Source organism: Peromyscus maniculatus, chromosome 3 (assembly GCF_049852395.1).
Source record: "Peromyscus maniculatus bairdii isolate BWxNUB_F1_BW_parent chromosome 3, HU_Pman_BW_mat_3.1, whole genome shotgun sequence".
Taxonomy (NCBI): domain Eukaryota; kingdom Metazoa; phylum Chordata; class Mammalia; order Rodentia; family Cricetidae; genus Peromyscus; species Peromyscus maniculatus.
The window spans coordinates 137688868-137715317 of NC_134854.1; the positions used below are offsets into that span (position 1 = coordinate 137688868).

Consider the following 26450-nt stretch of genomic DNA (forward strand, 5'->3'; position numbering starts at 1 on the left):
GAAGCTCACCCAAAAGCTGAAGGGGCAACTCTGGGTACAGTCTGCCTGGGTGTGAAGAGATAGTTTACTGTCTTGATTCTGTGCTTGTCTTTTCCATCCTGGGGGTGGAACTCAGAGCCTTGAGCATTCTAGACAAGCACTGTAGTGGGAACCATATGCCCAGCTGAGGCGATGATTTTATGTTCATGTTATCTGTAGCCCAACATGTTTGGTTGAATGTCTTTCTTTGTAGTCCACATTCATATTCTCCCAAGAGTAGAGAAAGTCAAGGGGCTGGGGGGTGACATGCTTGGAACCCTGTGCTTAATCTCCAGCAAAGCATGAGCCAGGTGTGGTAGTGCCTGTGTAATCCCAGCACTTGGGAGGTGGAGGCCGGAGGATCAGAAGTTCAAGATAATCCTCTGGTACATATCAAGTTTAAGGCCAGCCTGGGTACATGAGACTTTGTCTAAAAATGTTTAAGTCATTTATATTTTGTTAATATAAATTATAATACACTATAAAGCACCTAGAGCACCAATAGAGGAGGAGGCAGGGAGAAGGAAAACACTTCTTCTAGGTTCTGTAAAATCATCTTATCCATTCAAATTTTTCTCATGGTTAGAATCTGGCCAGAATTCAGGGATAACACAGTACATTTTAATTGATATAATTGACTGTGCCTTTCTTTATGCTCTTCCTACTAATGATGCCAATTGTGAAGAGTTGGGGTAAACAGAAGCGGGGTGTCTGAGAAACAGTGAGCATGGTGTGCTCCTGCTTGAAGAATCAAGGGTGGCAAACAAACCGCCTCTGAGTCCTGAGTCTCTCCTCCCTGAGGTGTGTTGAGCACTGTGGTTGAAATGAATTGAGGGCAGCAGGATTTCTAGAACAACTCACCTCTGAAGAGTTTGTACAATGTGTGTATTTGGAAATCTACTCAAAGTCTAGGAGTCCTCAGTGTGGAACAGAATGAGCTTGGTGAAATCTCTGGCCAGTACATCTTGAAGCTGGCTACTGTTGTGACCTATCCACCACCCCCAACCCTGCCATTTAGGAAAGCTCCCAGAACCTCTGCTCAAAAGAAATTACTTTAAGCACATCAGAGAATTTGTGATCTTGTATCACATACATCACACACACACACACACACACACACACTGCCACCATACACACTAGAAATATAACTAGAATCCCCTCTAGAAAAGAAACAGAAACCTCCAATTTTGTCAACTCCCAGTACTGTTTGAGGTCACAGCCTAGACACCCAGGGATACACAGAGAAACCCTGTCTCCAAAAACAAAACAAAACAAAACAAAACAAAACAAACAAACAAAAAAAATTGAGACTTTGGAAGGGTAAATGGCTTTCCCCAGTCATATAGTTAACTAGCCCTCACACAACAGCAAAGTTCACACTCATCTATAACCCTGGTCCCAGGGGATCTGACAGTGTTGTGACATGTACAAGCACTAGACACACATATGGTGTGCTTATATGCATACAGGTCAACACTCACACAAACAAGATAAAAACAAATCTTTGGGGGGGGAAAAGTTAACCATAGAACCAAAACCAGGACCTAATAGTCTTAGTTTTTATTCCAGTGCTCAGATACATAATATTTAATAAGATTGAGGTTAGCTCTTTCTAGGGTTCAGTGCATGTAAAAAGTGCAAAATGTTCCTTCTTCCTAGTTGCTCAGCCTTGAGACTTTCACAATGACCATAAGCCTTTGGTTGTTCTATACAAAGGAACAGAGAATAGATTGTCATGACAAACATGTGTTGCTTTTGAAAGCAGCCTGTTGCAAACCTGAGTAATCGATGCATTCATTTATTTATTAGTTGACCCTTAAGAACAGATATATTAAATTTTAAGTTCAAGGCTAGGACTGCAGCTCAATGATAGAGCATTTGCTTAGCACCCATAGGGCTCCATGGTTATATTTTTAAAACTACAAAAAATGAAAAGCTAAAGAACCATTTTTATTTTACTACTTTTTGTGATATTTTACCCACAGGCCTCCTACAGTGGCTTCTTCTGAAACAGATGGCTTCCAGAGCATTTAAAAAAAAAAAAAAAAAAAAAAAAAAAAAAAAAAAAAAAAAAAAAAAAAAAACAAAGAAAGAAAAGAGAAAAAAGAAAAGAAATAGACATTTTCTTGGCTCAATATTCTTAATCTGCTTTGAGTGATTTTTTTTATAGTGAAATATATTTTATATGTACACTGTGTTTCCTTTGTGGTCTGAGTAAATTTCATCTAAAGCTGCAAGATTAGTTTATGTTCAAGTGGATTTTTTCAATTATAACTTGCTTTAACTATTCTTTTAAAAAATAGGAGTAAATGTGTATTTTCATGAAATTCAAGAAAAACAATAGACTTTTTGTCATTTTAAAAATCTAACAAATCAAAACTGTTAGCTAGTCCCAGAGTAACATGGTGGTGGTGTAAGCTGAAGGGAAAGAGTTGATGGAATGTTTGACCCCAGCAGACCGTAACAGTGAACAGGAAGAGCCCTTTCTCCTGACAAGTCCCTTTAGCCTTCCCGGTTTTACTCAGCAAAGCAATACATACACAGGCTTTGGAACTAGGATGGTGTTCTCACAGAACAAGGAATCACCAACTCATCCACTTTCCCCTGTCTCATCTGCAGCCTTTTGTCATCTATGACATGAATTCCTTAATGATGGGAGAAGATAAAATCAAGTTCAAACACATCACCCCCTTGCAGGAGCAGAGCAAAGAGGTGGCCATCCGCATTTTCCAAGGGTGCCAGTTTCGATCTGTGGAAGCCGTGCAAGAGATCACAGAATATGCCAAAAATATCCCTGGTTTCATTAACCTTGACTTGAATGACCAAGTGACTCTGCTCAAGTATGGTGTCCATGAAATCATCTATACAATGCTGGCCTCCCTGATGAATAAAGATGGAGTTCTCATATCAGAGGGTCAAGGATTCATGACCAGAGAGTTCCTCAAAAGCCTTCGGAAGCCCTTTGGTGACTTTATGGAGCCCAAATTTGAGTTTGCTGTGAAGTTCAATGCACTGGAATTAGATGACAGTGACTTGGCCATATTTATAGCTGTCATTATTCTCAGTGGAGGTAAGAGTCATCTTTTGATTTTGATTTAGAAGGTGGGATGGTGGTAGGATTGCATTTCCTCGGTGTTCTGTGTTCCTTCTTACTGACTGTACTTGTGCAGAACATGCCAATGGCACAGTGCCATGACGTCACTCCCCAAGCTGCATACCCCAGTGAAGGCTGTGGGGATCCAGGCTCCTTGCTTTTTTTATTCATCACACTACTTTTTTCTAGCCAAATCCAATCATGAAAGACAAATGCCTTCTTTTCTTTTTTTATGTTCTTTTTCCTTGTCTTTCCCTCTTGCTTCCCAAAAGGCCAATTTGGTCTTCAGTTCATTTTAATAATGACGCATGTAGCTTAACTTTGATGATGCTCCTGTGGTATAGAGCAGGCAACGCTGTGTGATCTTGGCCCAGTTAATGCTCCCACCCCACTTTCCCTGCAGCAGGAATCAGGGAATGTGCATATGCTAAACTCCACTTTCTCTCTCATGTGGCTTCTTCTTGTGGCCTCCTTTTTGTGCCTTTGTAAAGCACTTGGCTGTGATTACCAATACAGTGTGAACCAAGAGCACACCACAGAGAAAGAAATTGAGTTACTTGGCAGTTTGTCAAAATTTTGGTCTTGCAAATACACCATCTAACTAACCAACTCCAAAAGCCATATTTTATACCAAACGTTACTTCCAAAGGCATCTCTCTTATTTCTAGGTAAGTAGAACTTTCTGCTTCTATCTCTATCTATAAAAATTGCTTTCAGCCAGACGTGATGGTGCACACTTAGAATCTCAGCAGTGAGGAGGCTGAGGCAAGAGGATCTTGAGTTGATGGCCACTTTGGGCTACATAGTCTTAAAACAAACAAACAAACACATTTTCTTTTTTTTTTTTTTTTTTTTTTTGGTTTTTTCAAGACAGGGTTTCTCTGTGTAGCTTTGCGCCTTTCCTGGAGCTCACTTGGTAGCCCAGGCTGGCCTCGAACTCACAAAGATCCGCCTGCCTCTGCCTCCCGAGTGCTGGGATTAAAGGCGTGCGCCACCACGCCCGGCCCACACATTTTCTTTTTAAATGGTGAATTCTTACATTGGAATTGACTTTAGGTACACTTTCTCTGTGAACTGTGCAGCAACCTATTTGTGAGAGCTCACCTGTAGGGAAGGGGAATCGGTAGGTGAAAAGATATATTATTGCTTCGTAGAAAGAACATGATCCAATGGTTAGTCTTGTGCAGTTGGGAGAAGATGCTTTCAAGTAAGGTGCATGGTAATTAGTAATGGCAGAAAGAGCCAACACTGAGGAGATACCTCTAATGCCATGTAGCATTCTGAGCACTTCCTACACAAATCCTCACAACAGCTCAGTGAGGTGAGAGTCATTTTTTTAAGTGAGGAAACCAAAGCACTGGACGGTATATGCCCTCACCCACAGTGATGTGACCAGTGTCAGATGCAGCTGGAGAGTCAGGCATAATGATACACACCTTTAATCCCTGCACTCCAGAGATGGAGGCAGAGGCAGCAGATCTCTATGAGTTCAAGGCTGGTCTAGAGAGTTCCAGGCCAACCAGGCAGCATAGTAAGTGAGACCGTCTAAAGAAAGATGCACTGGGATTGTGATCTGCTTCCAGAGCCCATGCTCCAAGCTTCCATTCTGTGAAAGCAAAGCTGCCTCCCATGACTGGGGAGCAGAGAGATAAGCGGTATGGCAAGGGTTAGCCAATATCAAGTGTTAACTAACTCACTTTAAAATAAGTGTGTTGTCTTTGTCAGTTGGGATGGAGTCCAGAGCCAAGCAAGCAGTGACCACTGACAAGCAAGCATCTACATCCCAGGCACAGCACACTCTCAGACACTGAATCAACATGTTTTGGGAGTTGAGTGCTAGGGATTAAACTCATGGCCTCAGGCATGTCTACCACTGAATTATACCCCCAGCCCCAGAAGCACCATTATTGACTATAAAATACTCTACTTTATAGAGGATCTCTTATAGACCAAATCATCTCCCTGTATATTTACATTATTATTTCTTTTTGAATGTCAGTGAAAACATAGAAGAGTGCTGAAAAAATGTATTCCCTTATTTTATTTTTTACTTCCTTGTTTAGGTTTTTGAAACAGGGTCTCAAGTTACCCTTAACTCACCATGTTGCTGAAGCTGGCTTAAACTTCTGATCCTCAGTGCTGGGATTATAGGCTTGTGCCAACGTGTCTTTCTTTGAAAAGTGTTCTTAATTTTGATTATTGAATATTCCTCTATATAAATTTCTATCTAAATCTCAGATGATTTTGTCGTTGTAAATTTCCAGAAATGGAATTCATAGCTATGAGCATTTTGAAGTCTTTTATTTCATCATTGCCAGATTGCTTTCCATAAAGTTTGCAGTCATTTATATCCACAGACACTAAGGGAAGCATTTGGAAAAACCCATTCAAACGTCTTACTTTGTAAATAGGAAAGGTCTCAACAAGAAACAGTCATGATGAGCTGGGGACAGGAGCTCAGTGGAAGAGTGCTTGTCTGATACATGCAAAGGTTCCAAGCACCACAAAAATAAACACACACATACATATATACATATACGTGTGTACATATATATACATATGCATATGTACAAACATACATACATACACCATTCATCAGTTGGTCAAGAAACCACACCATAAATAATGTGCTTGGATTTGATGCTGTAGTTCCTAACTCATGTTAGTTTATGAAAGTTAGAACGGCACCAGTGGTAGATACTCTATATAAAGAAGTTCCTTTCGGCCTTTCACAGATTGTCTTCACAAAAGCCAGGATTCAGATCTCATCTGACCCACACAGCAATAAAAGATAGCAAGGTAGCAACCTGCCAGATTATTAAGATCTTTTCACCGTTGTGAATATTTCTAGACTTCCTCAAAGCAGAGGATTAACCCATGACATGTTCCTACATCATAAAAAGTAAAATCCTTCCCTGACCAAGGTTGACTTTTATAGATGAAGTCCAAATGCAGGTAACAGACAAGAGTAAAACTGGCCTGTGTTTGTAGAGCTCACAGAAATGGGATTCTCCTCTTTACTTAGGGAGGCTGGTTGGGTGCAAGCCAGGTAAAAGCTGCCCAGCAGCCATTCCCAGTCCAAGGCTTCAAGTAAGTTCTCATCATCCATAGATATGAGATCAATATCCCAAGTTCTGCTTTATTAAAGAAAGACAGTTTCCAGATTAGCCTTTGCTTGTTGATTGTTTTTCCTTATTCTAAAATCCCAGGAAGAGAAAACATCATGTAAATAAGAGGCTTTAATCCAGAAAACAAGAGTTCTGTCCATATCTAGTCTTAGCAAGAGTGATTGTCTCTTCAGCACTTGAGAAGTTTGTCGTTTGCTTTAATTTTGGAAAGCAGTGCTTTAGGCAAGGACCATTTGACCCCTTCTGAGCTGGAGCCTTGGCTCTGGTGAAGGCACTTAGGTGCTCAGGTTAGGGAAATGATGAGGAAGATCAGAGCTGAGTGGGGGAGAGGGGGCGGGGTTAGAGGGACCAAAGAGGAAGATTGTAGATAAAAGTATCAGTTTGACCCAGCTCAGGATTTGCTGGGGAAGTAAGTGTTGCCACCCACTAAACACTGCTGACCCTGTTGATCTGGTTCTTAGATTTGAACTGTGTTTAGCAGCTCCTCAAGTACTCAGCTCTTGCACCAGCTTACTGAGATAGATGACCTAGTTCTCAAAGGCTTCTGTCTCCTCTGTCTCCTCTGAGCTGGAGCAAAAAATGGAATAAAAAGAATTGTGGGGCTTGAGAGCCAAAACTTAGCACTTCTTAAGAACAGTTCACCCGTGTTTTTATTCTCACTTCACAGGCAGAAAAATAAGGGCCCTGGACTCAGATTTCTACAAGATCTGATGCCTATTAACAGCAATAGGACTGGGCTAAAAGCCAGATGTCCATCCTAGCCCCTCTGCTCCCTTGCTAGAGGATCCCAGTTCACTCTCTGCAGCTGGTAGCTGCAACCCACACTCCCGCCCACGAGTTCCTTCCTGAAGGCCAGAACCTGGAAGCCAGGGGAGCTCTTCCTTGTAATCCCAGCAAATAACAGCTTCCGTTGCACCCTCTAGTCTTACTGCTGGGGAAGGTGGCATTGAGAGTAATAAAACTGAGTCCAGCAAGGAGATGTTTGCAACTGGCGCCATAGAGCCATGCCAACCTTGCTAGCAAGCTTTCAAGCCCTGCCCCATGGCCAATGCCAAGTGTGAAGATCAGGAAATCTGGCAAACTCCAGGATACTCCACTGGACACTTTGCCCCCTTGAGTGTGTGCTGTGTGGTAAAGAAAAGCCTAGGAGGGTCCAGCTGGAACTCTCCAACAGGAAAAAGCTCTTGCTAATTCAGAACAGCTTGGAATCCATTTCAATTCATCCTAAACTTTTAAGATATGAGGGAGGAAATTCACTGGATTATACAATGTATTTTTCAAGGCAAATTGCCACTGCTGTCTGAGTGAGGGAGAAACTGCAACTATCCCTACAGCAGCAATAGACGGTGAGTCATCAACCTCCTCACTTACCCTCTAGAGCATGGCTTGTGCCAACCATCTACGGAGTGTCCCCTGCTCTTTCCAGCAGACCCAGCAATGTCCCTTCTTCAGAGCACTTCTGGACGGCTGTTCTTGGAGTAACTGACTATTGAGTGGGTAAAAGGAGGTTATGTTCCCGTAGTTATACATTTATCCATGAAAGAAGACTTGATACTATTTGTCAATTTGACCTTGTTCTTTCAAGTCAATAACTTGAGGCCCCAGGCTTCATCATGGACCATGACTGGTGGATACACTTTTTAATTTATTGAACTTAAAACAGAATCAAAGCACATCACCTGGAATAAGTTGACAGATGCTTATAATAAGTAAAATGGCAACAGTAACCCCCATTTGTTAAATACCCCAGAGATCCAGAACATGTGCACTCTTCCTAGTCTTTGATCTGTCTTTGCTGAAGCTGTATGTGGCCTATACCCCAGTTTACAGATGGAGAAAATGGAACCTCAGAGAGATCAAGTCACTTGCCTCTAGTCACAGAGCTACTAATTGATAAGGCCAAGTTCAGATCCATTAGTATAGCCATGCTAGTGCCAGGGGTGTAGCTCAGTGACAGAGTCCACATTGAGCATGTGCAGAACTGGATTCAGTCCCCAACACTGCAATCATCCTCCTCATCATCATGCACTTCCCTGTGAAATTCTGTTGCCTTTAGAGTAATTAAGATGAAGAAGGATCCTAACTGCCTTGATCTTAGGGTTCTTTAGAAGCTATCAAAATAACTATTTCCATGCTGTCTATAAGTATTTATAATTAAGAATGTTCATGTTCGGGCAGTGGTGGTGCTTGCCTTTCTTTAATCCAGCACTTGGGAGGCAGAAGCAGGTGGATCTCTGTGAGTTTGAGGCCAGCCTAGATTACAAAGTGAGTTCCAGGACAAAGAAACTCTGTCTAAGAAAAAAAAAAAAAAAAAGAGTGTTCATGCATTGTTACTAATACTCAATGCCCTTCTTAAGAGACGATTTTAACTAACTAGCAAGCACTTTACTCACTGAGCCGTCTTCCCAAACCCCTTGCCTTGCCTGGCTCTGAAAAGTGCTGGGGAAAGGCCTAGGACTGGTGATAAGCTGAAGGCTGGTGCTATAGTTCTTCTCTGTCATATAGTAAGAACCTGGACACAATAGTTTGCAAAGCTTCCCACAAAAGTAGACGGTAAACTTCAAATGGCTAAGTAAATATGTTTCCGCTTAACCAGACACCGTCATATACCGGGTCATAAGAGAGATAAATGGTTACTGAGAATGTTGTAAGAGAGGGCTGGGGAGATTGTTGAGTCAGTGAGCACTCGCTCTGCAAGCATGAGGACCTGAGGTCAGGTCTCCAGCATCCATGTCAAGAGCCTTCTGCTGTGGCATGTGAGTGTGCAATCAGTACTGGAGATGCAGAGGCAAGGAGATCCCTGTGCCTTGCTGGCCAGCCATACTAGCTGAATCAGAGGCTCCACATTCAGTGAGAAAGCCTTCCTTTCTCAAAAGCAAGGTGGAGAGAGAGGAAGACACCTAGTCTTATCCACATGTGCAGGGAGGTGGGGTGAAACACAAACACACGTGCACTCACTCACGAGAGGGACTTAAAGCTGTTGAAATGCTATCCAGTATCTTCATTTCTCTGCTCTAGAGAGGCAGTAGAGCAGATGGACACTTGCTCTGTGCAGTTCAAGCAGGTAGACACGCACTCAGGGGAGTTGCAGAGTACCTCATTCAGCAGCTCAGACCCCAGTGACCCTCTGCAGATCACCTGGGGCAGAAGGAGCACCAGGTTTGGGAGTGTCCCTCCACTGCTGTGCCTCAATTACCCTTCAGACCTTGGGTATATGTCATGTCATGCTTCCATTTTTCTCAGAATGATTTCTGTAAGTTACAGTGGATACTATAGCCATTTCTCTGGAAAAAAGGCTGTGTGTGTCTAATTGGAGCCCTACAATAGTCACACTCTTGTCTCTACTCAGCGTAAGGACCTTTATATCCTCTTCAGTTGTGAGCATCTCACATAGTAGTTAAGTGAAAAGGAGACAAAATCTAAACTACTTTGAAACTTGGACATTAAAAATAAGTATAAATAGCAATAGACCAACTTTTTGTGCTTGGTAGCCCTAGGGATTGAACCTATGCCCTGGTGCATGCTGAGCACAGGCTTTCCCATTGAGCTACAGCCTCAGCATTATGCCAGCTTCCTACTTCTTCTATGCCAGCTAAACACTTAACTTCCTTCCCCATTGAGAACGTTGTTTTTCCAACTGTTTTTCAGATATTGAAAATAAACAAGGACATCTAATTTCTCTTGAGCTGGACAGCCAGCGTTGTCATGTCTCTTGTTCCCCATCAGGCGATGGCCATGTCACAGAGTAATAGCTGGTTTATTAAGGTCTGACATATCTAATGGGCTTTACCTACACTGTGTATGAAGCAGCCTTGTGAGATTGGCAGAATGGCTTTGAATAATGACTCAATTTGAGTTATCTAGAAATGTCCCATTAGTTCTCTGTTTTCATAACCTCATGCACTTGGTATGATAGGGGTGGGGTATATTTATGAGTTTGCAACTGGCACCCAAGTACTAAAAACCAGAGAACTGGGGGCAGGGATGGGGTAATGGGAGAAATCATGAAACACCTTAGAGTCACCTCGTAGATAGAGGTGTATGTGAGAATATATGTGCAGGCTCTTGTTTGTAGAGTATAGAAGACTCCTTATCTGTAACTGCTCCAGAAATAAAGCTTCCTCCTCCACCCAGGCTGGGTAAGCTGCCATCATCTTGGGACTGAGCAAACAGTTGTGTTTGAGACAGACATAGGATTGAAAGTTGAACTGCTGAGTCATTCCTGTCCACACTGGCAGTCTTGGAAGAGGCTCCTTAGCCAGTCACGGGTGGCTTTTCAGAGCACTTTATCATTTTGGACTCTCAAAATGTGTATTTAAACTCTGGGTGACCCCAGGCAGCCTTCCAGATAGGCACCATTCAGCAGCAAGTGGGAAAGACTGAACCCAGATCCTCTGGTCACCTAACAGGGAGGCTAGAAACAGCTGTGTGAGGTGCCATGTGGTCCAAGAGAAACTTCTCATCTGGTGCAGCAGCTGTGGACAGGTCAGAGAGAAAGCTCCAGAACCACACAGGAGGGTCTGAAAGCCCCACCCCTCACTTCCTAGATGTGTGGTTGCAGCAATTATTTACCTCCCTGGGCCTTAACTTCCTTATCAGCTCCCCAAGCAAGTGAAATAGCATTATATGAAGCTTCTGGCATTGTGCCTGGGACACTGTTATGCACACAGTGAATGCTAATTTCCCCTTTCTCCTGTGTGATATCATTGAAGTAGTTCCACTCCATCCTGCCAGTCAAATGGCTTGAAATTCCACCAACCGTCCTTAAAATCCCTTCCTACAATATAAATACCCCTAGGGAGCTCTCAGCTAATCCCTTTATCAGCTATCACTTTAAGGGGATTAGTTGAAGATTGAGAACAAAACCCAAAGGGAAAGAGATACAGAGGAGGAGGAGGAGCCAAAGAAGGAGGATCAAAAACCCCTAGGGGCCTCCACAGAGGCAGGGAAGCTAGAACTGTGGAGTCTCCCTCCCCAAAATTCCTTTGACTTAGGTGTTTAGAAAGTTTTTTTAAAAAAGGAAGGAAGGAAAGAAGGGAGGGAGGGAGAATGGGAAGGAGGGAAGGAAGAAAAGAGAGAAAGGGAGAGAGAAAGAAAGAGAGAGAGAGAGAGAGAGAGAGAGAGAGAGAGAGAGAGAGAGAGAAAGAAAGAAAGAAAGAAAGAAAGAAAGAAAGAAAGAAAGAAAGAAAGAAAGAAAGAAAGAAAGAAAGAAAAGAAAGAAAGAAAGAGAGGGGGAGGAAAGGGAAGGAAGGAAGAAAGAAAGAGAAGAAAGAAAGGAAGGAAGGAAAAGGAAAGGGAAGGAAGCAGGTGGGGGAGGGTGCAGGAGCAGGGAACTGGAAGTTGACAAGGCTCCTGGCTCTGCTTTGCTGTCATGGGTCTAAAGTCAAAGAGGTGCTCTTAGTCTCCCTGTTCTCAACCCTTCCTCCTTCGTCTTCTTTCCTCCCAGAGCAAGGCCAAGCCACCAGGTACATTGAAGGCAGCAGCGTGTCTGGCTGGAGGGGGACTCAGAAGAGGACATTTTCCTATTTCCTTCTACTAAACCTTCTCTCTCTACCCGTTACCCCAACCCCAGCCAGCCATTAATCCTGATGGAATTATCTGAAACAGAAAGAACAGAACTGTAGTGGCCTCCTTCAGCTTAAGTGGCAAACCACAGTAGACTGCCTCTTGGTCTGAAAAAAAAGAAGAGGAGCCGAGCACATGACTGAACCTGGGGTGACTAGTGCAGCAGAGCTAGAAGGATCACAAGGACTTCCCAAGGCCAAGAGAGAACTCATAAGACCCATTTCCATCCTCAAAGACGTTGAAATAGAACCAAACCCAGGCTCTATTCCCTGAGGGACCCTGTTTGGAGGGACAGACTAGCTTTGACCAAACGTAGAGAAAGTGTCACCGGCCTTACCCCTAATGTATTCATGTTCAGGAGCTGGCTCTGTGGAGACAGGGACTGAGGAGTGTTGATGGGAAGTTGCTGCTTGATGGGCAGATAGTAGAAAATATCGACTAGGCTTGATTTCATTGTGGTTTTCCCCTTCCATCATCCTGCTAAATCATGTTGTTATCCAACATAGAGAGAGCATTGATGAATGTGAAATCATTGCTTGAACAGGGAAGTGTAAGAATGTCTCAGTGCGTCAGAGGGAGGGTCCACCAACATGTGCCGCAGCAGGCAGATGATATCTATCTGTGAAGCATTTGCAAGGCTTCTGTTTTACTGCATCCTGGCTTTTCTGATAGAAGCAGTAAACCACCCCATGCCTCAAATCCTCCATTGGTCAGACCTCTCGTTAATTTAGGTTGACATTGCTAACATGCTAATAAATCCTCAGCAAGGTACAGTCCAGGATTGGGAAGAAGAAAACATCTGGAACAGGGAAGGTGAGGGAAAGCTGAAAAGAAGGGAGTAATTAAGGGAAGAAGAGCAGGAAAGAGAGAACACAGGACACCAAGGGCCTGGCAGAAGGGAGAGACAAGCAAGGGAGTAACAGCTGAGGGAAAGTTCCAAAGCCTCTGTGTGCCCTGAGAACACTGTGACTTAGTTTACCATTCCAGCTCTGCTCGAAACCATCATTTACTTTCCTGATGAGCTGAGGAGAGCTCAGGTGGTAGAGTAGCTGCCTTTTATGCATGAAGACAGGAATTCCATTCCAAGAGCCCAGGTGGGTTTGTTCATTTTGTTTATTGGCCGACTGTGAGGCTGGAGAGATGGCTCAGTGGTTAAGAGCACTTGCTGTTGTTCTTTCAAAGGACTAGAGTTAGTTTCCCAGCAACCACATCAGGTGACTCACAATTCACAACTACCTATAACTCCAGTCCCAAGGGATCCAACACCCTCTTCTGGCCTCCTCAAACACCCACACATACATGGTGTATATTTACCATGCACACATACACATAAATAACGTAAGTATATTTAAAAGCCAGATATGGTGACCTGTACTTGTAATCCCAATACTGGGAAAGCGGGGACAGATGATCCCTGGAGCTCTACATGGCAAACCCAGTAAGAGGCCTTGTTTCAAAACAAAAGAAAAAAGTCGACAGCACCTGTAGAATGATGCCTGAGATTTTCTCTGACCTCCATGTGCACATGTGCACACACTCACCACATATGAACAAAACTACTTTTGCAGTGCTATGGATTGAATTCAAGTGTGCTAGGCAAGCACTCCACTACATCCCTAGCCCTTTAATTATTTATTTATTATACAGGTTCTTGGTGTGTTGCCCAGGCTGGCCTCAAATTTCTGAGCTTAAGCAATTCTCCTTCCTCGGCCTCTGAGTATCTTGACTACAGGTGTGTTCCACTGAACCAGCTTCCTTTTTTTAAAACAGGAAGACTGAAGTATAAAGAGATTCATAAATCTGCCAAAGTCAAAGCCTCTCAGTAAACTACTGCTACACATTCAAACACCAAGAGCCCTGAACCTGATCCATCCCAGGTCAAGTACATGAGACACATATATGTAGTGTTTAATCTCTCCAGTTCATTTTAATATGTCACCCAAATTGAGGATCCCTGTACTAGATCTAGCTCCCCTGTAGAATATGTCTTTCTACAGAGAGGATAGTGGGGAAAAATGGCCACAGACCATGTGATAGCTTACTTTGCTCTATTCATAGTCTATCTAATGTTCACTATGATTCTGAAGTATAGATCAGAAAAGCACCCTAGAATCCTTAGTATCATTTCTACAAGGAATGCATATCTGGACCACTGTGGCTGTTTTGCTCTATGCCTGTTCTGGAACTGTCTTGCATATGTGTTTTCAACTATGAGAGTGAGAATTTTCCCAAACCCCAGACATGTCTGTATTGGAAATTATATTCTTGTACTCCCAAATTTCCATTCTTACCAAGAGCACCTCAAAACCTTCCATTTCCCAGCTGTTGATACACCACCCCACCCTTACTGACCTGACCCCACCCTGTAGCAAAGGTTTGAACAAGCACAGACAGTAAGAACTTCTAGTGTTCTTACTCCTGTAACTCAGTGTGGCCTTATGAGAGGCCTTCAACATAAACTATCCCCAAAAAGATCTGCTAAGTGGTCCAAAAGCACACGGAAACTTAAGTGGAAGGAAGATAACACTCAGGTTTTCAGGTTCCAGGTCCAGGTCCCTTTAGAACCCATCTTGGAGCTTACGGTATAATCCAGTAAAGGAAATGATAGAGCAAGTTGGAAATGAAGTTAAGTTGCGAATGCTGAGTCTCAGATAGACTTTTCTCCTCCTCAGTATTCACCTCACACTTGAACTAAAGTCCTTTATGGTTACGGGCCAACAGATAGCTGCTCCACAAACTGAGATCTCCCCTTAAAGGACCTAAGTACAGTCCATTTCAAACCAACCCAGCATAAAACCAACAAGGAAGGTGGGAAAGGCTCAGACAGCATCTCCCAGAGACCAGACAGAAGGTCTGGTCTATGTTCTCCTGCCCATCCTTCAAGAAACCTGATCTGTACCCTGCTGCTGTGGGGTCTAACTGAGCCTGAGAAACCTGTGCAAGGGGAATGCAGCTCAGGTGGGTGGGTGGGTGGGTCCTAGCAGGCCCAAACATTGAGTCCGATTCAGATAAGCCCTATACTCAAGGCAGAATCAGATCTGGATAAGATGGAAGCTTTGTACATTTGCCCAAATTAGTTACTCTCTAATCAATCCCAGGACTGTGTGAATGAAGACCGGAAAGGTTCTTTCCCAACTCTCTGCAGCCCAGGGAGTAAGGATGTAATAATTGACTCCAGCCTCCTGGAGTGTGTGAGTCAACAGGGCTTCCCCAAAGGGCCTTCTGGGTAGCCCTAGCCAACAGAGAGCCCTTGACCCTGAGCCTACTCCAGACCTGCCTCTCACCTCAGCAAGGTGCAAGAACCTCAGATAGCCCTTCAGGAAATGTCGAAGCAGGCCCTGGGCCCCAGGGAATGGACAGAAGGGAAAGGATGGGATGACTCTGTGGGCTAGTCTATGGTACAGTCTCAATTTAGTGAGGGTCTAAAAAAATGTGGGAGGAAGGTGGAAAGAGAAACACAGGGAAGAGAGCAGAGGAGGTCCCAAAGCCCATGAAGAGCAGAAGCAGAGGAGCAATTGATATTCCTTTTGCCCTTGACCTAAGACCAAAAGAGGATAGTTTTTGTTTTAGTCTTGTTTTTAAATAAGCCAGTTCTAAGTTTAATATGTGAGCTTATGAATACACTTTTCTAATTCAATTTTTATTTCCCTAGTTGAATTATGTGAATTGTGTACTAGAGGGAATTATAGATAAGAATGCATCTTAGAACTTTTGAATTAGGGATTTAGAGATCATTGATAGAGTGTACAGAGGAGGGAACTGAGCCCAACAAATTTAATCAATCGGACCCAAGGTCATGGAGCTGATGAAAGACAAAACAGGAAAATGTGGCCCTTTCTATTCTGTGGCCTCCTTCCCCAAACTGTGTGTTCCCTTGACAGAGGCTTGTGCAGGGGACAGCCAGGCTGATCAGTAGATGATCTAACTTGTCACTGGAGAAAATATATTTAATCTGTGGCCACAGCATCTTAGCCCTTCAGCCAAACATCATCCATCACATCATAAAGAGTAACTTGCCAAAGAAGAGTTGGAAAATCCAAACCAGATCCTTCCCCACTCCTGGAACAGCCGGTCACATTTCACTCCCCGAGCCAGGTTCCAGCCCATCCTTTGCACACTAGGGTCTTATTGTTTGTTAGAGACCCTGTGTTCATTCATCTGATCTCTTCAGCGGCTTTGTCCTCACTAGTGCTGCTCAAAAAGAAGGAGGAAGGAGAGAGGGCCCGGGAGCAGGGGCTCCAGAGCAGGCCTTGTGGGCCCAGGATGCTCCACTTAACTGTGCACATTCACATGGCCTCAGGCTTTCAAAACCCCAGATATTGTTGGGGGGTCAGCAGTCATTACCCCAAAGCCCCAACTCAGAGTTCAGCTTTTCTTGAAGCCTCAGTGGTTTCTTAACTTTTGAAATGTTTATTTATTTCTTTTTAGTGGATGTGAACATACACACACACACACACACACACACACACACGTAAGCCATAATACACATGTGGAGGTCAGAGGACAGCTCTGTGGAGTCCATCCTCCTTTTTCACACGGTTCTAGGGATCAAATTCAGGTCATCAGGGCCACACAACAACAAGAGCTTTACCCGCTGAGCCGCCTCGATGGCCCAAGTGATTTCACTGTGGTGTCACAACTGAGAATCCACACTTTCAGGGGTGGACTCTCTAGGCCAGGACTAAACCATTTGTCATTCTCAGAATCTGAGACTTTTCACTGTTGTTCTTTTTTCCATGGTCCCACATTTAATGCTGGAATTTCAAAGGAACCTGTACTTAGTCCAGTTGATGGGAATGTTAGAGAAGAAACAAAGTCAAACCAAAGACGTTTCCTTCTGTAATGAAAAAGAAGTAAAATTGAGAGAACGTTCTCAGAGTCCCACCCTGAGACCACACTGTTCTCCTGAGCCTTGCCTCCGTGGAGTAAAGGTCATGAGAGTTTATTAGATATGGCAAAACAAAGCACCATTCATGGCAGACGTCTTTACCGTGTGGTGATTCTGCCTTCAGGGTTGCTCACCAACTAGAATTATACTCTTCTACCTGGGACTTTTGGCCAGAACAACCTCTTGCTCATTAACTCGGCCCGCTGAGGGCTTACTGGGCATCCATCCACTGGTGGCTCAGGGACATGAGGACACTGCTACTTCCTGGCACAGCAGGCAAGAGACTGCAGTGCTGACAACACGAGGGAAGGACTCAAGTGTATATATAGTGTTTGGATCCGATGTGCACAGTCCTGGGACAATAGAGCCATTCGGTACCTACCTCAAGTGCAGAGATCAGAGTGGTCCTAAGGTGCTCTAGGGCCCAGCGCACAAAGGTGAGGACAAGAGAAGAGGAATGAGGAGAAGGGTCCATCATACTGGTGCTCCATTTAAAGGAGCAGCTGCAGCCACTGTGAAGTGAAGAGGATGCAGGCAGAAGGCACCGAGTCTCTACAGAGAGTCTGATGGGTCTGGATGTTTGAGGAATTTGGAATATTGTGATTGGAGCAGAAGGATAGCTAGAGAAACTGAGGCAGAGGCCTAGGGATAGCAGCCAATGAGAAGGCTATAAAGATGTGAGTAAACTTACCGTGAAGGAAGAAGAGCTGCAGTATTTAACAGAGAGAGCAGCCTGCAGGGCTGAACTGTGAAATCAATAGAAGATGCTGGGGTGGGTCCTAAATGTGGTAGGTGAAGCCTTCTTCAGTAGGTCTTAAGGAGAAAACTCTTATATTCTAACAAATGCAGTAAACTTAGAATACAGGAACCAAAACCCAAACCCTTTATTCAGACATTTTAAAGCAGCAGGTGTAGTAAGCACACCTTTGATGCCAGCACTCAAGAAGCAGAGGAAGGCAGAGCTCTTGTGTGTTCGAGACCAGCATAGTTTACATAGTGAGTTCCAGGCTAGCCAGAACCACATAAAGAGACCCCATCTCTAAAAGAGAAGGGGGGGTGAAAATTTAAAACACACTTCTGTGTAGCTCTTGGATTAAACAATGAAGCCAGCATTCTAAGATAGGCTGTTTGAAAAGAACAATGAGAGCCTGTTCCTGAAGCCTGTGGGATGAAACCAAAGTGACACTGGGAGGAAAATGTAGAGTCTTAATGAGTTCACTAGAGAACAAGAAATCCCATAAGTAAAAGAATACAGCACTCAAATCAAGAAATCAGGAAAGGAGAAAAAAGGAAAAACGAACAAACTTATTTTTAAAATGGAATTAAACATTGAAACAAACATCTGATTTAAAGTTGATTACTAAAACTAAAGGTTGCATTTTAATAAAAACATAAGGAGGACTGTGTAAACGGCTCTGTGGTTTAGAGCACCGGCTGCTCTTGCAGAGGACCCAGGTTCAGTTCCCAGCACCCACCAGTGGTTCACAACCGTTGGGATCTGAGGCCTTCTTCTGACATCCAAAGACAGCAGGCATGCATATGGTGTGCATACATAATGCAGACTAAACACAGAGATATCTTTAAAATTTTTTAAACAAAAAATAGGTAAGTCTTTTACAAGTAAGATTTTTAAAATGAAAAACACACAAAGAGCATTCAGCTAAGGAGCATAAAAACAGTAGATTCCATTAGTTCATAAAACAGGAAAAGAAAATAGGACAGGGACCAGTTGGGAAGAAGAAGGGCTTAGCAGGAGTGGGAATGGGACCATGAAGGGTAATAGGGGGGAGAATATGGTCAAAGTACTTCTATACATGTATGGAAATGTCATGATCAAACCCACTCACTGTTATGCATATTAATTTAATCTAAAAGAAACTTTAACAGTATATATAATAAAAATAGATTCCAGATTATAAAAGAATATTATGTACAACTCCATTCTAAAAGAATTTACTTTTTTTACTTTATACATTGTAGAAAGCCAGTTAGTGAAGGATTTGTCACTAGGGCCAGAGGGCTCTTCAAACAAATTCCAAGAAACCACAAAGGAGCAGGTCAAAACTGAAGGAAAACAGAACTCTACTCCTAAGGCTGGTTCACAGTCAGGACCAGAACAATGGATGGCTCAGACAATCAAACTCCAGCCATATCGCCCACAGTTATTACTAACAAAGCCTCGAATAAGATCCTAACAGATGAGTGCAAGGACATAAGGAAGTCTATTAATGTAATCCATTATATGAGGTGAAGATAAAATCATCTCTTTTCAGATAGCATATCTCTTCAGATAGAAACATTTAAAAGCCTTCAACAAAATTTAACCAACATTCCTGACTAAAACAAATTGAAAACTTTAAATTCTTGGAAAATCAAAAGTAAAACATATTCCCCATAATCTACAGCAAATGTCACACTTGTGGCAAAGCATTAGCAGCATTTGCTTTTGTGTTAGGTAAGCCAACACGAGGGTGTCCTACCAAGTACTGCACTCAGGTAGCTGCAGCCTGGGAGGCTGAGCCAGGAGGCTGAGAGAGCCCAGGGGTTTGGGGCCTGCCTAGGCGATACAGTGAGACCTCCCCTCAAAAGAAAATGGAGCCGGGCGGTGGTGGCGCACGCCTTTAATCCCAGCACTCGGGAGGCAGAGCCAGGCGGATCTCTGTGAGTTCGAGGCCAGCCTGGGCTACCAAGTGAGCTCCAGGAAAGGCGCAAAGCTACACAGAGAAACCCTGTCTCGAAAAACCAAAAAAAAAAAAAAAAAAAAAAAAGAAAATGGAAAGGTAGAAAGGAAACAAAGGAAAAGAAATGTTAAGAATTGATGAAAAACACCTGCAATCTCATCCCTCCGAAGAAACGTCAGCTACACTGTAGGGAGGGGAATATCCCTGCAAAGTGAAGCAGTGTTTTATCTTACTGTCTTATCTTGCTGGAAATGTGATGTATGATGCTACTCAAAAAAACAGCAAGGCTTACACTTGAAAGCTTTTTTTGAAGCTGTTCTGAAAATGTAGGTAAAAGCTATAAAAAGTTTCATCCAGGAGAAGCAGAGGTGGAAATGTGGTTTCTGAGACGAGAACCTTGTTGGCAGAAGAGGCGTGGTGTTGAGGACAGATGCTCCTCATGGTGTCACATCACACAGTTAGTCTGAATTCAAAGCTTGAGCCTGGATTCCACCCTCTGGTCTTGCCCGTGAGCTGCAGAGCTCCATCCTCACCAGCTTCAGAAATAAGGCAGAGACGGGATGGGTGGTGGGACTTGGCTCTGTAGTGGAGCATGTGCCTAACAGCTTGAGGACTAGGTTTCATCTCTAGCTTGGAGAGGGAGTAGCCTGAAGCTGCCCAGGCCTTAGAGCCAGCCCAGAGAATGTTTGACGGAGCTTCCTTTCATCTTTTCGTTTCTCCCAGACCGCCCAGGCTTGCTGAACGTGAAGCCCATTGAGGACATCCAAGATAACCTGCTTCAGGCCCTGGAGCTCCAGCTCAAGCTGAACCACCCGGAGTCCTCACAGCTGTTCGCCAAGGTGCTCCAGAAGATGACAGACCTCAGGCAGATCGTCACAGAGCATGTGCAGCTCTTGCATGTGATCAAGAAGACGGAGACGGACATGAGCCTTCACCCCCTGCTCCAGGAGATCTACAAGGATCTGTATTAGCAGAGAAGTCCCTCCCGCTGACCTATTCCTTCTTTCAATTGCACTATTATTTTGAGGGAAAAATCTGACACCTAAGAAATTTACTGTGAAAAAGCATTTTAAAAACAAAAGGTTTTAGAACGTGATCTATTTTATGCATATTGTTTATAAAGATACATTTACAATTTACTTTTAATATTAAAAATTACCACATTATGAAATTGTTTATAGTATTTAATGATTGAACGTATGTCTCCTATTGCATTGGGGGCAGATTTCTCCATTTTATTTCTTTCCTCCTTTCTTCCTTGGTCATTCTTTGACGTGTGTGTGTGCTCACATTTGTGTTTATGTGTGTGCATGTGCATGGAGGCCCAGAGACAGCTTCAGGGGCCATTCTCAGGAGCATCATCTACCTACTTTGAAAGAGGGTCTTTCTTTGGCCTGAAGCCAACAAATAAGAATAGACTATCTGGTCATTGAGACCTGAAGAGGCTCCTGCTTCCACTACCCCATATAGCATTTTTATGTGGATTGGGGGGGAGGAGTGTTGAACTCAGGTCCTCATCACCAGCAACCTGTTTAACATGTTGCCATCCCTCCATTGCCCTGGGGTCTAGTTCCAGGTACCAAACCCCATGGGTGTTCAAGATTTTATAAGATGGCATGTTTGCAAATAAACCATGCAAACTCTCCCCTGTCATTTAAACCATCTCTAGATACTTACAATACCTACTATAATGGAAATGTCGTACGCCGTAATGCAGCAGTGGTTGGAAAATAATGACAAGAATGGGAAGAGTCACAAAATTTAATAATTCACAAAAATGCCCCCAAATATTTGGCCCATGGATGTAAAACACACAGATTTGTAAGTCTAATGTACTGCCTACTAATGGGACACCAATGTGTCATCTCAACACTGTTAGAAGCTTCAGAGAACACAAACGTTTTAAGAGTTAGCACTAGGGGTCTGGGGATGTATCTCTGTCAGTAGAGTGCTTACCTAGCAAACAGATAGCTCTGGGTTTGACCCTTACCACTGGGGGGAGAAAATCACATTGGAAGAAACCTGTAATTCTAACATTCAGGAAATGGAGGTAGGAGGATCAGGAGTGCAAGGTTATCTTTCAACATGGCCTGTATATCAAGTTCAAGGCCAGCCTAAGATACATGAGACCCTGTCTTAAAATCAAAGGGAGGGAATGGCTGGAGAGATGACTCAGGGGTTAAGAGTACTGGCTGCCCCATTCACTTCCCAGCACCCACATCAGGTCATTCATTCACAACCACCTATAACTCCCAGCTCCAGGCTATCTGAAGCTTACTTTGGGCATCCACATATACATGGCATATATGTACCCATAAATAAAATAGTTTTTAATTTTTTAAAAAATGAAGGGGCAGATGCCTCTGCAAGTAAGTGCTAGTCATGTAAGCCTGACCACCTGCTTCCCAGCCCCATGGAGCACACATAAAAAGTCGTTGGGAGCAGACATCTTTAATGCCAACACTGCTGTGGTGAGATGGGGCCAGAGACAAGAGAATGTCCTGGAAGCTCTCTGGCCAGTTAGCTGGAATATTCATAGTAATAGAAACAAGAAAATCCCCTGCTTCAAAAGGGGACAAGTCAAGAATCAGCTCACAAAAGTTGTCTTCTGACCTCTACACACAAATAAAAGGAAGATAAATATTTTTTTAAGACTTTAAAGAGTTGAAGTCTGCCAAAATGAGCCTACCATTGAGCTGAGAAGAAAAACATGACTCTTTCTTAAAACATTATAATGCAGGTAATTAATTTACGTGCCAGATGAATGGTCAGGGCACTTAGTCACGTGCTAGGGAATGGTCTGCAGGGAAGTGAAGATTCATGAAGTCTGAAAATTCAGGGTGGAACCTGTGGATTTGGAGGCAGGCCTCAAGGACAGTGTTGAATTGAGAATCTGCAAGAAAGACAACAAAAGACATTACAGGAAAGCAAAAGAGCAAGGACTACAGGGCAGAAGAGGGGCGGGCCTTGCTGCCACCTGGCCCTAGTCATAGTCAACAGGGATGCTGTGACTCCTCCCATGAGCCTCCCGATGGCCATTTGCCCAGAGACCCCTTAGTCTACTGAACTCAAGAGCTCATGATCCATCATGTTTACAACAAATGCCAGCAAGCAGACTAAAGATTGTCCCCTACAGTAGAGGCTTCTGGGTTGGTTAAAGCCATCAGAGTCACACTGACTCTTTTAAGCATGCCCTGTGACTGGATGACCATGAGGCCTCTGCTCTCCAGGATGACTGTTCCCATGGCCTAACTTATCCCCTCATTTACCTTAACATATGGCGTTTCTACCCAGGAGGACAACTTTATAAAGTTGGGGACTGTCAAGCCAAAACATCAAGAAAGATCTTTCCATCCTCTTCTTGGAAAGAAGTGCATCTCCAAAGAGTGAGATTATGAAAGTGAGTCTTGACTCCAGCCCTAAAAATATACAATCCCTAAGCCCCTCAGAAACACAGCCTCAGAGTCCAAACCTTTAAAATGACAGATAGAGCTAAGCCGCATTGGAAGCAGAGCCAAGGCAGGGTCTGAGTGACATCCAAACATTTGGAAGGGGGGTGACAAATTCACTCGGCCATATGGCGGTTTCTTTCTGCCTTGATGCAGCGCATCCGGGGATTTTGAAACATCCAGATGACTGGCGGGTGTCTTCACAATGTTGGCGCCACATTGGGAGTTTATCGGGGAGATGGTAAGAGAAAATGTGCAAGCCACAGGCAAGGTGGGGCTCTCAGAGGGACCTGGGAGGAGATCCCTTGTTTACAAGGTTCTCAAACAAAAAGCCTTTCAGCTCTCTGCCTGATCTCGGTTCCCACCAGCGCTCCACAGTCCAGCCAAGCCCTTTCCACATTTTCAAGCTCTGTTGCCAATGGAGTGGGGAGAGGGATGCTCTCAACTCTTTGGCACTGATGCTTAGCGTTAAATAGCTTTTAAATCCTGGCAGCTTTCAAATTCCCATCTCTCGGATTTTTCCCTGTGGCTTGGATGATCATTTGCTAAATATTTTACAACACATTATATTCATCTCTAAAGCTCCTGCTCCCCCCACCCCCACCCCCACCCCAGCATGATTCACAAGTTAATCAACACATGCATCATCGGTTATTCATAGCACTTTCTCTAGGCACAAACATACTTAGGGATGCCTGTTAATAAAAATAGGAAGAAAAGTAACTATGGTCAAGAGTCAAGCCCTCGTCTCTCACCTCCTCTGACCATGGCCCAGCATCCTCTGACATCGTTCTGCACTGAGTGGGACACCGGGACAGCGGGCTCCTCACGAAACCAGAGCTCCAGAGCCTTTTCTCCAGCCGTGGGAAACCTGAGCTGACCTGCGTTTCCGGGTGGTTGCTGTTGTTCTGTTTCTTTGGCTTCTGTGTTTAAATCCAAGTGAGGAGCAAGGAAGCAAGAAAAGTGTGTGTGTGTGTGTGTGTGTGTGTGTGTGTGTGTGTGTGTGTGTGTGTGTAGGGATGTGGCTCAGAGGTAGAGCATGTGCTTAGCCTGTGTGAGATGAGGTCCCCCGTTCTATCCAATGTGTCCCTGTACAGTGGTGTTAGCTGGTGTCACACTGCAGATTCCCAGTTGTGGATCTGAAGTCAGAAACCAGAGGGATGGCCACAAAAGAAGGCAGCAGCCACTGCGGTCCAGTGACTTTTCTCAGCCACCAAGGAGCAAGTTCTTGCCATGAGTGGGCTCTGACTTGTGTGATGTCTACTACAACTGAGATGCTGAAGGAAGGAAGCAGGGATGACAGAGGCTGGGTATGTGTTGCAGGGGCAGGGGGATGCCAGAATAAGGACTGGGACGGGGCTCTTTATTCCCAATCCTGAGGGCAAGAATCATAGTTCATTTCCACCATGACATCACAGTGCTATCATGAGGTCAGAGCTTTACCAGATAGACACTTCCCCTGTTTTCCTCTTTCCTCACTCCATCTTGGTTCTCAGCTTGGCTCCTGGGCATCTCTGTGTGTGTCATCATCCTATTATCTGCAAGTTCCCATCCCTCATCCATGACTGATAGCACACTTGTACACACACACACACACACACACACACACACACACACACACATACACACACACAGGTTTTTAGAAGTTTATTAAGAAGCAGCTGCCTGGTTAGGAGGCTGGCATAGGAAAATTGCTTGAACCTAGAAATTTGAAGGCAGCCTGGGCAACAAAGCAAGACTATGCATCAAAAACAAATAAACATGGACTGGGAGATGATTTAGTGAGTAAACTGCTTTTTGTACAATCATGAAGACCTTAGTTCATATCACCAGTGTCCGTGTAGAAGCTTTATTCTGGAAAGCACGGACAGGAGGACCACTTATCCCAAGGACGTAGGAGCCAACCAGCCTAGCCAACAGCAAGCTCCATGTTGATGAGGACATGCCTCTAAATACATACATACATACATACATACATACATACATACATACATACATACGATAGAGGAAAACACCAACATCAACTTCTGGTCTTCACGCATGCACACACATGCTTCAACACACATACACACATCAATAAATAAAGCCAGGCATAGTGGCACAGCTGTAATCCCAGCACTTGGGAACAGGATAATGGGCAGGATAACTAGGAATTCAAAGCTAGTCTCAGCTATTTAGGGAGTTCAAGGGAATCTAGACTACTTGAGACCCCGCCTCAAAAATATACAAATAAATAAGCAAACAAGCACACAAAATAACAGGGTCTCAGAGTTAAAAGATGGTCAGCCATTGTCTAGTCCCATCCACAGTTCACACTTGGCAAAGTCTACCCAGGAATGAAGATGAGGGAACAGGCCCTGCCCTCAAGAGGTCTGTGGACGAGTAGACAGAACCCAGAAGTGACAGCTGCCTAGAGATGCAGATTCACAGCGAGTATGGTGGATACAAGAGTGTCCCAGCTCTCCAAGAGGGTCAGGGTGGAAAGTCAGAGGGGCCAAGCCTGTGTCAGACTGGGATGCAAATCCACTCCATGGTAAGGAGATCTCTTGGACTGTTTGGAGACCATGGGAATCCAGAGGAAGTTGCCAAGCAGCAGAGGGAGATGATCAAATTTGAAGTTTGGAAAGCAGGCTTCCCGAAAGTCAACGCTGCCCAAAGTATAAATTCCCTCTCCAAAGCTCCCCAGGATGGCCCAGCCCTGGATGGCTACCTGGAGGGATGGACTCCTTGGGGACTTTCAGCCCCGTAGGCCTGGCCCTGGCCCTCGGTTCCCACATATGCTTATTCATGCACCCTGAGATTCTTTCTGACTCACTTTAACCCTCTAGTACAGTGACAGTCTTCTGACCCACACAAAGGCATTCCCCCTCTAACTCACCATCCCCTCCCATTCCCAGGAGCCAAGGCCTCACATACCCCCAACCTACAAAGGCCTTCTGCAGCTCTGAGCTTCACCTAGTTCATGAACATCTCAAGGTCATTTCCATTCCTGTCTCACACCTACTCCAACATCTGTTTTTCAGAAGGATCCTTTGGCTGAGAATTAGGGCTATGGTCACAGTTCAGTGGTCAAACATTTGTCTAGTGTGCACAAGGCCCTGGGTTCAGTCTCCAGTACCACAGCAAAGTAGTTACAGAGGACCTGAAGTCCTAGGTGTCAGCCGAGATTCACATATTCAAAGTGTTTGTTACACCCATACTCTTTCCAAATGCCAGCACTACCACCAGAGGGGCTGGTAGCTTAAGGAGAAGATCCCAAAATGAGTAGAAACCCAAGCAACCATGATGGACAGCGGAAAGAAAGGGAGAGATGGAACAAGCTTCCTGGACACTCAGAGATTGTTACACAAGGCTAGTGAGAGCCTGGCATGTAATATGTCCAAATAACAGCCTCCTGGTGCAGACTTCAGAGTTATACCGACTTGGGTTAAAATTCCAGCTCTACCATGCTCCAGTCTAATGTCCAGGGGGATATGGCCAGTGTCTTAATCTCTTTAGGACTAAATTGCCCTCCAATGTAAAATGAGGTAATAACTCCATCTCCAGGGTTATTGTGAGGATTAGATGTGATACTGACTGTAAAGTAATTCTCCGAGTTTCTTGGCACATCTCAGTCAATCTTGCTTG

General features: G+C 44.1%; 1 protein-coding gene across 5 annotated transcripts in view; it reads left to right on the plus strand.

The window, feature by feature from the left end:
* The window catches only part of Pparg (peroxisome proliferator activated receptor gamma), a 131871-nt gene extending 111326 nt beyond the window's left edge, over positions 1-20545 (plus strand). For all 5 annotated transcript variants that reach the window (XM_006978521.4, XM_076567638.1, XM_006978520.4 and 2 more), the window contains 2 exons: positions 2638-3088; positions 20098-20545. In XM_006978521.4, the coding sequence (XP_006978583.1) occupies positions 2638-3088; positions 20098-20345 (699 nt within the window). In that variant the 3' untranslated portion in view covers positions 20346-20545. The remainder of the gene's footprint in view (positions 1-2637; positions 3089-20097) is intronic.
* Positions 20546-26450: the final 5905 nt, after the last annotated feature.